This window comes from Gadus chalcogrammus, chromosome 7 (assembly GCF_026213295.1).
Source record: "Gadus chalcogrammus isolate NIFS_2021 chromosome 7, NIFS_Gcha_1.0, whole genome shotgun sequence".
Classification (NCBI taxonomy): Eukaryota; Metazoa; Chordata; class Actinopteri; order Gadiformes; family Gadidae; genus Gadus; species Gadus chalcogrammus.
In genome coordinates this window covers 23,137,564-23,151,449 of record NC_079418.1, presented here as the reverse complement: position 1 = coordinate 23,151,449, position 13,886 = coordinate 23,137,564, and the positions used below count along the sequence as shown (strand labels likewise).

Sequence of the window (13,886 nt, the reverse complement as noted above, 5' to 3'; positions counted from 1 at the left end):
GTGTGAGAGAGAGAGAAGGAGAACGCAAACTGTGCTCCTCTTTTCTGTCTCGATTGACGGATCCAGAAGATTGTCTTTGTGCAGTTATTTGCTCCTCTGTGTTAAAATTGTACTCAATAAACTGGCAACCATAACATTTTAGCCAAAACTGTTGAGTCTATGTAAAGCATTCATACTCCTTTCAGTTATATTCATCAATTTACATTGAATGGGAAATTTGTTTTTCCATGTGGATAAACGTTAAACTATTTTTATGACCTCTGCAGTTTCATGTTATGGTGTCAGTCACTCAAGTAGCTTATTTTACACGACTGCCTTGAGGTCGGCATCCATTTGTTTATTTACTGCTTCATCAACATCTCCACAATAGCCAAGCTTCTTTGTGGGGTTCGGTGTCATCATGTCAGGCGAAGCAAGTCAAATGTTAACTAGCACTAATTTAAGACAATCTCAGACAACCCAGAACCAGGGCCATAACTAGTGTTTTCTCTCGGCCTGTGTTACTCCTTAAAGAATGGTGGTAGAGGCAGGCACATTTCCTACGTCGGGTTACAAACGACTCGTTTTGACGTCTTTCTGAAATTGGTTACAGGCTGTCGATTTCAGTAAAAGGGGAAAATAAATACACAATAGCAGCACAGAAAGCTTTGCACGGATTAAACAGAAAAAACAAACACCCACATATCCATTTAAAATCCTTTTAAGCTGCACTTTATAGTGTATTGCACGACACTTACAAGAGGCCCATTTCAGTTAAAACCATTTGATACCAAGTTGTTGTACCTTAGGGTTATACACCTGCCAGAAAACATAATAAAAGCTGAGCAATAAAATGGCTACCAGTTACACTCTAGGCTATCACACGACAATTATTCACCTGCAGACCTGACACTTAGCAGATGTTGCTAAAGTTCAGTTGTGACTATTACTTCAAATAAAAGAAAGGACATCTCCACATTGGTTTTGGAGCATGCCTTCCACTTTATCTGGCATGTCTTTTCACCTTTTATAAAAGTGTTAAGTAATTTCTCCGCTTGGCTGCCAATTTATTTAGCTGGGGGTGGCTATGGTTCACACAGACACAATGTTGCTATAATAGCACCTTTGTAAAATATTTCTTTATTTCACGCTCTCCGGTTCCCAACCAAGCACATGGAAAAGGAATAACAAGACAGGATTACATTCGCTTCACAAATGTGTGCAAAGTCTTCATCTCCGTTTACTTGGAAATGTCACACATATGTTGGTCTAATTATCCTCACATATCATCCCGGCAGCATGAACCACTCAGAAGCTGCATGTTGTTGTCGAGTCTTTTCTTTAAGAGGTGGTTTTGCCGACCCTTATCGCCCTGGCCTGCGCATGCATGTGGTGACATCATAGCAAGACGCAGCGACCAAATCTGGGCTGGTCTCCCGCAGACAGCAGCTGGTTTGCATTTGATTTGGAAACCGCGTCTTGGTCCAGTGCCGGGTGACGCCCTGCGTTGCGCGAGGGGGGCGACGGGGTCACCGTTGGTGCGCCCGGGTCTCGCTCAGATGATAGACTTCACCAGTGCCACCATGTGGTCAACACCGCACGCCACGTCCACGACGTGACCCGGTACCGTCACCTGTCGAAGGTCGTACACAAAATGAAAGCCACGCTAAAGTTTGGGAACTGGTGTGGAATGCATTTGGAAATAACCACCAGAAGAAATCAAACTTCTACAGGGAGCTCCAAGACACCAACATCCAAACACCCAACAAGCAAAAGAATCAGGTGCTTGTCCTTTACGTCATATAATATGGAGCCCGTGTGTGTACTCACCCTCCAGGGGAAGTACTGGTCGTCCCTCTTGCCGATGCCCAAACAGCCCCTCACGTTCTTGCCCCACACAAAGAGCTCCCCTTGATCTGGAGGGACATCATGTTATAGCACCATGTTATAACAGCGTGAGGGAACAAAAGTGCTTCCATGACGGACTTTGCGTTCACACGTTGACACAACAACAAAGTACAACACGTCTCACAGTGCTTGTTTATCGCCGGGCAAAAATTACTTTTATAAAAAAAGAGAAATGACCAAAATATGACTTATTATATTTTTGTTGAATTATTCATCTACCCTAAATAAATATGTGAAAGAAGCACACCCACACAGCAAAAGGTAAACCCATCAATCATGATGAGCCATGGCTTTGCCCCTTTTAAAGAAAATCCTTGATCCCTCCCCCACCCTTTTTTAAAAATGGCCTCCATAAATCAGGGTTTATATACAGACGCCAGAGGAACCACTGGCGTGGATATAAACTCCCCCCTGCCACCGTGTCCACAATATTTATTCTCTCACCCAAAAGAAATGGAAAAACGCTCACCGGTGACGGCGGCGAAGTGGTTGAGTCCACAGCGGATCGTCCTCACAGCCACGGAGGGGGTGAACTCGGAGCGGCCAAACAGCGAGGGGGGGATCATTTCAGGGGTGGGGGATTCGGATAAGTTGGGGCCTTTTCCCAGAATGCCGTAGCCCCATACGAAGACGGCTCCTTCCTCTGAGAATAGACCGGGCCGGGTGTTATTTACGAAGCTTGAGGAGAGACAGACGGACAGGCAGACAGGCGGATAATGTGGATGGATTTATGGATCGAAGGTAATACTAAGCCACCAAGGGGTGCCCAGCTGTAAGAGGGAGACTCGTTGTTTTTGTGCTCCATTTAGATACATGCACCTTGTTCATAGTGGTTCAAAAGGTAACCATTGGAAGATAAAGAAATTAAACCAACAGTTTTTATAGGTAGGATTAGGGCCAATAATGTTTTTTAACAACCTTCCCCTTAGGTGAAAAATAAAAACGACTAAAGCTTGAACCTGTATTGCCACCAAGTGGCCAACCTTAGAACTTTTCCAGTGAATCTGCACTTCTGAGCAGTTGAGTAAATTTGGTAGTGTTGGAAAAGAGTTTTTTTGCCTTATGATAATTTCAGATAGAAATGACAATATTCTCATAAATATATGATGAGGTGCAATGAGCTTAATGGTCATTATGGAAAATATCAGTTCAATTTTTATGCAGTGTTCGGGTGACAATGTTGGCATTGGGTGATCTCCTGGTGAAAGAAGCGTTGTTACGTGGAGTTTCCGAATATGCAAGAAGGAATTCATTTGAAAGTGATGCCTTTTTCTTCCTGCTAATAACTTCGACTTACTCGGCACAGCATTACACAAAGTGCAGACCACTTGAGCTCAGTACGTATGCATCCCTCCTGCCCAATGCACAACCAATTCTGACTGCAAGCAGTCATTTTGGAGAAGCAAATCAGAACCGATGTGCTTCAATTTAAGTACATCTTCCAATATGGTGGCCCTAGGCTTCCCAAAACAAAACAAGATATTCTTTCTGATTCAAGCCTTCCGTATTTCAATCACGGCGACAGAAGTGTACAACTTCATTTTACCTACAACCGGTGACTCACTCGCAGTCATTATCGTTGTTGCGCTGTCATGATTGCTTTTTTTGTTTAAGTGATCAAACACTGAAATCAAAACACAGACGTAGAGACACAACCCAACACATTATTGCAATTCCAGTTTCTGATAGGTTCAAATTATGCCATGTGACTTCAATTGGAGCAAGTCATAATCAACTGATTGCTTGATGCTGTTCCTCCAAGATATGACCGTGTGCTCTATCTACTGTTCCTATTTTGTCATGTAGCAGACGTGTGATCTACAGAAGACGCCTCCACCCTGAACGTGGACCACCCTCCCCCTGCCTGGATGAGGTAGTAACACTTGTTTGTAGATGCCGTTCATAGACTACTCCTCCACATTCAACACAACGGTGCCTGTTAAGGTCATGCCCAAGCTCAGGGTGCTGGGTCTCAACACCACCCTTTGCTACTGGATCCTTGAGCTCACCTTCTCTGCACTGACCCTGAGCACCGGAGACCTATCAGTCCCCTTCTGCACACCCTGTTCAGGCATGACTGACGCGCAACTCCAATGTCGTCCTTAAGTTTGCAGACGACACCACCGACCTGGGTCTCATCAACAACAATGCGACCTCCTACAGACATGAGATCCGCATCTTGGCAACTTGGTGCCAGAACATAAACGTACCTCAACGTAAGCAAGCCTAACGAGATGATCTCCCCCCCCTCCCCATTCCCATCGATGGTGCAGATGTGCAGATAGTCCCCTGCTTCAAGTCCCTCTGTGTGTCCATCACCAAGGATCTCACCTGGTCCAGGCATTCAGATTTGAGCACCTATTCTTCCTGACTCAGGCATGATGTTGATGCTCGCCTGCTGAAGACAAGGCCTTCCAGAGGCTGGTAAAGACGGCGGAACGCGTCATTGGCTACAACCACACATCCGTGCAAAGCATCTACCACAGCCCCGATGACTTAGGATAGCCCAGAAACCCAATAGACTAGCGCCACCCAAGCTACTGAGCGTTTACGTTGCTGCAGCGTTACCGGAGCCTCGGGCTCAGACTACAGAATCCCCATAAAGGTTTTTTCCCCCAGGCCTCAGGCTTCACATCGAGCCACGTTGATCCAAGTGATCACATTGATCAGCCCCTTGTGAAAGATACCCTTGTGAAATACTGTGCATTTGATCATTAAAACGGAGTCTGCAGATATTGTCTGGATTAGACCAAGCAGCGCTGACCTGAAGAGAAGCCCCTGCACTCCGCCTTCCTTCCTGTTTGCTCTTTGATTCTCAATCCACTCACCATTTAAGATGGCCACCTGTGTCCCTCCGCAGGCCGCCTGGAGCACTCTGCCACAGCCCTCCAGGGGGAGGTGTTTAGGAGAGTTGATCTGGAGAGGACAAGGAACCAATTAAAACCAATGTAGGCATAAAGCCCTGCGCATTGTTCCACTCTTCTGCCAATAAAGGGATAGGAAATTATAGGAAATATAGAAATGCTTTATAGTATGGAAAACAATACATTCTTGGAATAATTGATACCAATCAGAGCCAGCAACTGCATCTAAAGACCAAGAGGCAACAGAAGTTATTTGAGGCCACTCTTGACCCATCGATTATATGATTACTAGGATGATCAGGGACGTCATTCGGCATTACACGGCACAATACAGGAGAGCCGATTCTCCTCAGCCATGGCTTGTGTTCACCCCTCGACCCCCCCTGCCCGGGTCACCTGTGAGGACTCGGTGACCGAGGCCAGCTGCCGGTACTCAGAGTTCCCCCAGCCGTACAGCCCCCCGTCCCGGGAGACGGCCAGGCTGCAGTCTCCGTACGTGCTGATCTGCTTGACCTCCACGCCGCGCAGCTCGCCCGCCACCTCGGCCGGCGCCGCGCTGACACGCTGATGACCCAGACCTGGACAGAGAACGAGACAGAGCTGTAGGGCGGGACCACTCTTATGACTGATGTGATATCCTGTTTAATGGTCGACTTGGTTGACTGAGAAAGATGCGTCAAGCATAATATCAGCTAAGAATGAAAGCTAGATATATTTGAGTAGATTTACTGTGCAAAGAACTGCATCGGAAAATTGGCAGCTAGTATATAAATATATATATTTTTTATATATATGGATGCCAAATAATTGCATTTCCCATAAAAGTCATAACCATCTGATCTGCTCCAATCCAACAAAAATACCCGGAAAGTTAAATGTCACGTAACATTTAAAAAACGAAGCAATAAAATAATTGCCAGTAAACATCCTGCCATGTTCCGCCTCCAAAAGCCTTAATTTATTTCAGTTTATTTTGGTTTCCCCATTTGCCAACTCAAAGACAGCCACAATTTGTCTGGGTCCCAGTGATTGCGTTTCGTCTCTTCTCACTGTCCTTGCAGAGATCACCCACCCGTCTGACCGTCTGCGCCCCATCCGCACGCGTACACCTTCCCAGTCTCCGTGAGGAACAGACTGTGGTCCTGGCCACACGCTACCTGGAAACGCAGGAGAGAAAACATTTCAGGGGGCGTGGCAATGACAGGTCGGACTTTGTGCCATGTTGCAGTGTTCTATATTTCAGAGGACGAAAATAACAAACCGACGTGTCAGATGTTTATATAGATCACAATGGCCTCTGCATCTTTGATACTGCGCGGCTGAAACCCCACAGCCGTTGCCTTTATGACTTTGAGAGAGACTATCATGATTTATTTGGTTTTCATTTAAGTCTGGATTGTATTTTAGTTTGACCAAGCGGCCATCCATTCATCCTGTAATCCTCCATTGGGTCCTTTTCTTCTTTTTCCCCCACTGGAGTCTTGTGGGAGTTTGCTCTACCTACGTCCAACGGAGGACAAATCTCTTCTGGAGACGGATGTGGATCTGTGCCATCAGAGCTGTGCTCACCTGGATCACCTTACTGTCGAAGCCCTCCAGCTTGTGAATGATGTGACTGCCACTGTGGGCGCATGCAAGACAGAGAGAGACAGTGAGGGACAGAGAGAAAGAGAGAGACAATGGGAGAATGACAGAGGGAGGGACGGAGAAAGATAACAACCGAATAAAACACAGGGAAGAAGAACCTCTATTTCACTTCTGATTTATCAACACCTTATGAGATTTCCTTCTGAGACAGTATTTTGCGAGAGTGTGTAGCTTTAGGATGCATTTTCAAGGACATACCTGTAGTCTTCTTCCTCCACTATTGATCTCCCGCACTGGCCATAGGCATTGTTTCCCATACTGTAAACTTAAAAGACACATAGGCAAAGAAAGAGTATGAAAGAGTTATAAATCTGGTCTAAATTACTGTAATACCTGAAATCGATGAAACACTCAACATCCGATGTGTAACACTTCCATTGCATTCAGCCTCGAAAATTTGCATTTAATACTACTACAGTACCACAATGACCAATCATTTAGTAAAATTGGATTTAAAAGCAATTAGTTTCAGAAAAAAATCCATCAAAATAGACCATAGTATCCAGAAAATAATGGATAAACCAGGACCAAGGGATAATTAGGGATAATTAACCATGGCTAGAGCGTCACAGACCCCTGGCCCACACCCTGGTGCTCACCTCCCTCCCGGTCGGTCAGCACCAGGGAGTGGGCGCGGCCACAGGCCACCTGCAGCACCCTGGCGCCCTGGGGGTGAGAGAGGGGCAGCGCCACAGGGGAGGGCTCCAGCACGTAGTCGTAGCTCACAACTGATGATGGAAAACACACACAAACAGGTGAGACAGGGTCCAGCGGTGGACCAATGCAAACGATTTTTGTTTTATAAGAAAGTGTCAGTGTTCTACTACGGCATTAGCCTCAAGCTTTCATAGGACACATGATCTAAAATTCACGCTAAACAGTGTTTGGTGGTGCAAAACATTCAAATTAAAATACATTGATCAAAAGCAGGCATACTTTGTATTTCATAGATAAAGCTTTTCAGTCTTTTTAGTTCCTATTTCTTATAATAATGGTATGAGGCTGTTGGGATAGTCTTACGCTTGCTCTTCTGAGTGCGCTGGAAGCCCAGCTGGGAGTCCTTGTTGAGTCCCATGCCCCAAAGCTTGGTGAGGTCTTTGGTCGAGGACGACAGAAGGGTGAAACCATAGCCACACGCGGCCGACGAGATCTGAGCGACACGGAGTAACAACGTGATACGGCTACGGTTAATAGAAGGCATTAGAATCACTACATCCACCAAAAACTACTGAAACCGATTACCTAATGTACCTGGTCTTCAGTCTCCAGCCGGTAGGGTGTGAGCTGGTATTTCCGGGGCTTTTTCCTGCCACAGTCGGGCTGTACCAGGCTGGGGAGACCGAGGGCACCGGTGAAGCTGAAACCCCACACAAACACCTTGTGCTTGGGCTTCCGGTTCTGACCGACATACTGGAAGACTGGAGCGTTTGCAGCGTTACTGTCACGCCTCTCCTGCGATCTGGGTGCTTTTCCCTGTGTTGCATAGCAGCGAACATCTAGTCCTAACCGGGTGGTGTGTCGGGAAGACAGTCGAAAACATGGCAGAGCCATGCTGTAAGGACAGGGGAGATGGGGAAAATGTAAGTCAGCTTACATACAATGGGAGAATGAGTTTAGAAAATCCTATTTAAATTATGATTGGGGTTATTTATTCAACATACATAACAATAAACAGGCTTTTACTACGTATTGCTTAACATAAAATACTATAGAATTCCTTGGCCATTTACTCTTTGGCAATGGCACCTATGAAAACAACGCTAAATGTAATCTTTCTGCTAGCTTAACACCAATTTTACAATGAATATGTGGACAGTAATATTTTGTTAAAATAAAGATAAGCCTATCTGAAGATTGCAACCAGTCTACTCTGATGATGCACTGTGTAAACAACTCAACTCCCAACCACTGTTTATCACATGCCTAATACATCAACAAAACAATGCAACATGCAGCACATACCTTAGGTTCTAAGTAACGTTTTGCAGAGGTATTTAGAGGTGTACATGTATGCTAAACATTGTGATAATGTTGGTCGCTAGCTTATTATTTGACCCTAAATTATTGTATTTCAATGTCAGTGACAGACAGAACGCATGACCAGCCCGGGCGACGTTCATTCGCTTCAGTTTCTTTTTCTTTAGTTTCTCCCCTCACAATGTATTGTGTGTATCGGTGTACGGCTCAGGGTCGCCACCTACTGCTTTGGAGCTGTAGTACAATTACATTTACATTAAGGGCATTTAACAGAATTTATCCGATTTTTTGGAAACATTTGAACTTGAACATGTTGTTCTAATGAGTTAAATTAATGAAACTATATCGTAAAACGCAATATGATTTCGCTAACTGTTTAATTATTTACCTGGATTTGAGCTTCGATCAATGAATGAACAGCAGATAGGCTACTGAGAGCTCACATGACATGGTCATATCTGTAATTAGATTTATTTTTTTCTGCGTGAGAAATACAAAGTGCGGCGTGTGAGCATGTGCACGAGTTGAAATGCGTGTGACTCACGCCCACTGCGTGAGACTTGAGAGTTTAATGGAAGTGATTTAATAATGTTTTCAATAAGATCACATCCTTTAACTACGGTGGCGCATTGCATTCACATCACAAAAATAAGTATCTGATACTAGTTAATAGTACTACAGATAAAAAATGCTGACCAGCCTGTCAGTCTCTAATACGATTGTAAACAATGCAAGAATCGTGCTATCGACGCTAATAAAACCCATCCCACGCACGCCACCCAACCATTTGCGTCACTGTTGCACAGCCAGTCATAACAGGTCCATGGTAAGAGTAGACAGAACAATGTTCATTGAGTTTTTTTATTCTGAAAGTTCTGAAAGTCTTAAAGTCTCACACCTAATAACTGGGATTAGCTACATTTTACACATGTTGACTTTAGAGTAAAATAGGGGTCATTCTTTAATTCCTAATTTCTAATAAAAAAGTAAATGATACTAGTACTAAAATGTCTCTTTACTCAATCGCAACACAGTCACTACAATACCAGGTTATTGGCTACCGGGTATCAGCAGAGGGGCTGTGGCTGTAATCTCTTAAGAGGATCTGGTCATCCTTTGGAGGAGAACAACTAAGGCTGCTTTTCTTTCAGAGCGGGCATGTGTTGCTGAAGCTAAGGTATAGACGCCTATACAATTGGCCTATTTTGTATGAGGAGAGGAAAAATGGCATCAGGGCCTGGGAACTTCTGTAATTACCGAAGTAAGACCAGCATTAAGAGGACAACGGAAGGAAAACTATAAGGTAAATCCCAGCTCAGGTTGGTTGTTTCCTGGTGTAGCTTGTGGTGGGACTGTGTTTCATGATGAATTGTAGTTTAGTTACTATACAATCAATAATAAAACCACATTAATGAATGAAGCAGGTGACACTCAACGGAAGGAAAACTATAAGGTAAATCCCAGCTCAGGTTGGTTGTTTCCTGGTTTAGCTTGTGGCGGGACTGTGTTTCATGATGAATTGTAGTTTAGTTACTATACAATCAATAATAAAACCACATTAATGAATGGAGCAGGTGACACTCACAGTATAGGGTTCTGTAATGTCACACTGTAAAATCACATGATGAAAGAGATATTTTAAAACAGAAAATTACACTTGCCCAAACTGTAAATGAACCGGGTACAATTCAAGGGTTTAAAACGTTGACTGTAAGAATCTTCATAAAAATAGGAGCTATTTAACCTTTTGCTGACCCACCATTTCACACAGGGAAGACATGCTGCTGACTCTACAAGTGTTCTGCAGTCTGATTGGCTGGCTGGCCCTCTACCTGGTGTTCTCTCTCAGCCAACGGGGGCCGGAGTGGAACTGTCGCCTGGTGACGTTGACCCACGGGGTCTTCATCGTGCTATTAACCGCTTACGTTGTCTTCATAGACGGACCCTGGCCCTTCACACATGCAGGTCGGTCATAGACTTGAGATGAACATATTTTGAAGTGGATGAGGCACAACAATACAGATTATTCTGTCAAGTAGGAGGTGGTTAATAAACATGCTATACAGCTGCATGGGGTTTAGTTAGGTCTTAAAGAGCGAACACTTAGGCTTGAATTAGTCACAGCTGATGACGCTCTCCATAGTTTGCATGTTGTCTGACTTGACAGACTCACTGGTGCCAGTCTTAAATGACAATTCCATTTGCCTTGCTTCACTTTAGATGATGTTGTTCCTGCGTTTAGCATTAGGTACCTCTTTACCTCCAAACACTTTGGCCATTTAGATAGGGAACCAGAGTTGACTAATAATTGATGAGAAAGTAAGCTTTATATAAACCCCAAAAGGTGTGGCTTTTTTAAAAAAGGTCTGACAATTTGTTTCTATACCTCTTCTACAAATACAATTATGTATTGACAAGTGGTATAAGGAAAGGATGGATTGAATTGATCAACCCACAGTTACCAGGGGGTCCTAAGAGACTGAGACCTGGTCACATGTTTTGGTCAAGGCTTTTCCCTGCTATCACACATGTATTAATCCCAGTGCTTGAGTGACATGTCCCCTAAACCCTCCTCAACCCTACTCCTTCCATGTCCCACCAGGTACCGAGAACACTGTCCTCCAGACCCAGGCACTGGCCATTTGCCTGGGCTACTTCTTCTTCGACATGGGCTGGTGCCTATGCTACGGGTCAGAGGGTCCCGTCATGCTGGCCCACCACGCTGCCAGCATCAGCGGGATCCTGCTGGCGCTGACCATGGGCAAGTCTGGCTGTGAGACATGCGCGGCCATCTTCGGTAGCGAACTCACCAATCCACTGCTGCAGAGCCGCTGGTTCCTGCGCAAGTTGGGGCGCTACGACAGTCTCCTGGGAGACGCGGTGGACGTGCTCTTCATCGTATTGTTCGCCACCGTGCGAGTCGGAGTGGGCTCGGTGCTGTTCTACCACGAGATGGCGTCGCCCAGGCCCGCGCTGGTCACCAAGGTTGGTGGGGTGGTCATGTACGTGCTGGCCTGGCTCTTCATGTGGGACATCGGCAAATTTGCTTTGAAAAAGAGTCGCGGCAAGTATAAACGATGGGCAGATAGCCAGAGGACAGATGAAGGCAAGATGGACGGTTGTTGCTCTCACAAGGGACAAAAGCGCTTGTTGGGCAAAATTGTGGAAAGTTAAGCTTTAAATATATATCTTGAGCATGACTTTTGTTATTTGAACAGATATGTGAATGTAACAACACACAATAAAATGTGAAATTGCAAGTCTGTGTAACTTATTGATAGGCTACAGTTAGTCGAATTTATGAAGCTGCAAGAATCAGTAACCAAATATCTCAGGTTTGGAACATGTAATAAATAGGATTTTCCTTATTTAAATATTATGTTGATGTTAAATAGGTCAATGGAAAGTCTGAACATTTGGTTTTGCTTATAATGAAAGAATGATCATTAATGTCCACAACAGGGGACCAACACAGGCGCACACACACACACACACACACACACACACACACACACACACACACACACACACACACACACACACACACACACACACACACACACACACACACACACACACACACACACACACATTTTATAGCTGGTAGGCCTATACCTTGGTACATTCCTCTGGTTTGTTTCAAATATGATGTGGAATAGTAATAATATAATTATTTTGTAAAGGAAAATGTGCAAAACACTTGACGTCTCTATGGGCTTATCTGTCTTTACAAAGGCTACCAAAATTGGGATGTGTTTTGCATAATAAATCTCTGCTGAAGAAGAACCAAATGCAACGTAGAGAGAAAACAGACACAACACAACACTAGAATAGAGGCCCCCGGTCCACCCCATTCAAGAGGAGCCCTGTGGTCCGTCTTCATCCGTCTTCACCATGCTTTCAGGCTTCATCGTGTGGTACATGGAAATCCCTGTTTTCAGTTCAACGTCAGAAAACAGTATACATAGAATACAATGCCCTGTCGATGCAAATCCTCCTCCACAGCCCCTCCGCTGGGACCATGCCCTGGGCGTGGCTCGCACCATTACCCCGCTCAACCGTCAAAACGGGACCAGACAAGTCCCCCACCTGCAGGCAAACACAACCTTTGGCTAAATTGTTCACCTGATCATTCATCTCGCAGCCGCTTCTTCATATTTAATTGTCTCCGACATTTGTTTCCGAAAGCGACTCACACATTGGCAGTGTGTGTGAGTTGTTTGTTTTCTACTGGTGAAAACTCCCCGATGTTTACATAAGGGAAAAGTCGGGTTGGGGGGTATTGTTGTATGAAAAAGGTCTTCTGTTTGTTTTTGAACTGGCGATGTCGTGTGGGCAGTGCTCTTTCAGTACAAATGCGTGTAGCAATGCGTGTGACCGAATTCCACACCATGAAGGAAAGCAGTGTAATAAGTGCAGTTATAATGACCCAGTGCCATGCACCTGTCCCATTCAACTGTGAGGGACCACTTATGTATAGAAATGCCACTTACACCAGCAGCAAACAATCATATCTGAGGCATCCATCGTTCTATCCTTTTGTCTTTGTTCACACTTCTATGGAGTCCTACAATGTAAACAGAGGATCTAATGAATCATACCAAACAATAGTCTATCTCTGTCTATCTTTCCCTCTCTCTAGTATTTCTAAGGAAGAGAGATAATGTAAACTCCACACAGAGTCTGTGCGTGCAAAGTAGAGGGCCTGTTTTCTTTCTCCCACCATTATATTTCCATGCTGCTGCAGCGCACGGCCTGGATCTTTGCATACAGTTAGAGCGCAGCTCCGGAGGCCAGCAGCACACAGTACACCCAACAGTCTCATGAGTCTGAAGAAGGACCAGGAGCGCCACGTCATCCCAACAGGGAACGTTCTGGAAGTGTATTGTAGAATATTGCATGGATGTCATGTTGGAAAAAAAATAGATGGACAGATGGATCAATTTAGATAGATATAGACGGGCAGATATGCATATATATAGAATAATAGATGCATCATTTAAGGATTAAAATGTATTCAAAAACATGCAGATAGGTATATGGATGGGTAGGTAGATCATTCGAACAAATTCCTTCTCAAGGTTTCCTTCTTGATAATCAAGCGTTTCCCTGTCCTTTGGGGGGGTAGTGTTATGGTCATAAAATAAGGCCTGTTACTGTGATGAAGGGCCATCCAAATATTATTGACTTTACTAATCAGACAGAGAGATGCATGCAGAGATAGATGCGTCATTTAAAATGCATTTAAATACCGGCCCTTTGATAGATTGATCGATTGATAGATAGATAGGTGAATGGATAGATCAACGGATGGGATGGAAAGGTTGATATGTAAATTAATGTACAGACAGACAGACAGAGGCAGTAGCATGGCGGTGCCTGCTACGTCAGCCGGTTTAACTCCTGATCCGTTGAGTCGTTCTTGGAGTGACCTCTAGCTGTATTTGCATTGCAAGGTTCTGGCGGCAGCTGCATTTGCCATGCAGACTCTTTAATTTCCTCTAGTCATAG

The 13,886-nt window shown here is 44.6% G+C and overlaps 2 protein-coding genes across 3 annotated transcripts; one reads left to right on the top strand and one right to left on the bottom strand.

The window, feature by feature from the left end:
- Positions 1 to 66: 66 nt before the first annotated feature.
- LOC130386425 (RCC1-like G exchanging factor-like protein) lies at positions 67 to 8,524 on the bottom strand. Of its 2 annotated transcripts, none has more exons than XM_056595347.1 (12): positions 8,361 to 8,524; positions 7,641 to 7,950; positions 7,419 to 7,579; positions 6,998 to 7,126; positions 6,597 to 6,663; positions 6,321 to 6,372; positions 5,824 to 5,908; positions 5,148 to 5,329; positions 4,716 to 4,803; positions 2,357 to 2,530; positions 1,810 to 1,895; positions 67 to 1,612 (listed from the first exon to the last, which is right to left on the bottom strand). In XM_056595347.1, exons 2-12 carry the CDS (start codon positions 7,892 to 7,894, stop codon positions 1,535 to 1,537), a joined length of 1,356 nt encoding a protein of 451 aa, XP_056451322.1. In that variant the 5' UTR covers positions 7,895 to 7,950; positions 8,361 to 8,524; the 3' UTR covers positions 67 to 1,534. The 2 variants fall into 2 exon arrangements, with proteins under 2 accessions (XP_056451322.1, XP_056451321.1); XM_056595346.1 differs by having other exon boundaries at positions 77 to 1,612; positions 7,419 to 7,548; positions 7,650 to 7,950.
- A 1,629-nt stretch (positions 8,525 to 10,153) lies between these two features.
- Positions 10,154 to 11,617, top strand: LOC130386527 (TLC domain-containing protein 5-like). Its single transcript, XM_056595489.1, has 2 exons — positions 10,154 to 10,340; positions 10,978 to 11,617. The coding sequence occupies exons 1-2, from the start codon at positions 10,154 to 10,156 to the stop codon at positions 11,547 to 11,549; spliced, it is 759 nt and encodes a 252-aa protein (XP_056451464.1). The 3' UTR covers positions 11,550 to 11,617.
- The last annotated feature ends 2,269 nt before the right edge of the window (positions 11,618 to 13,886 follow it).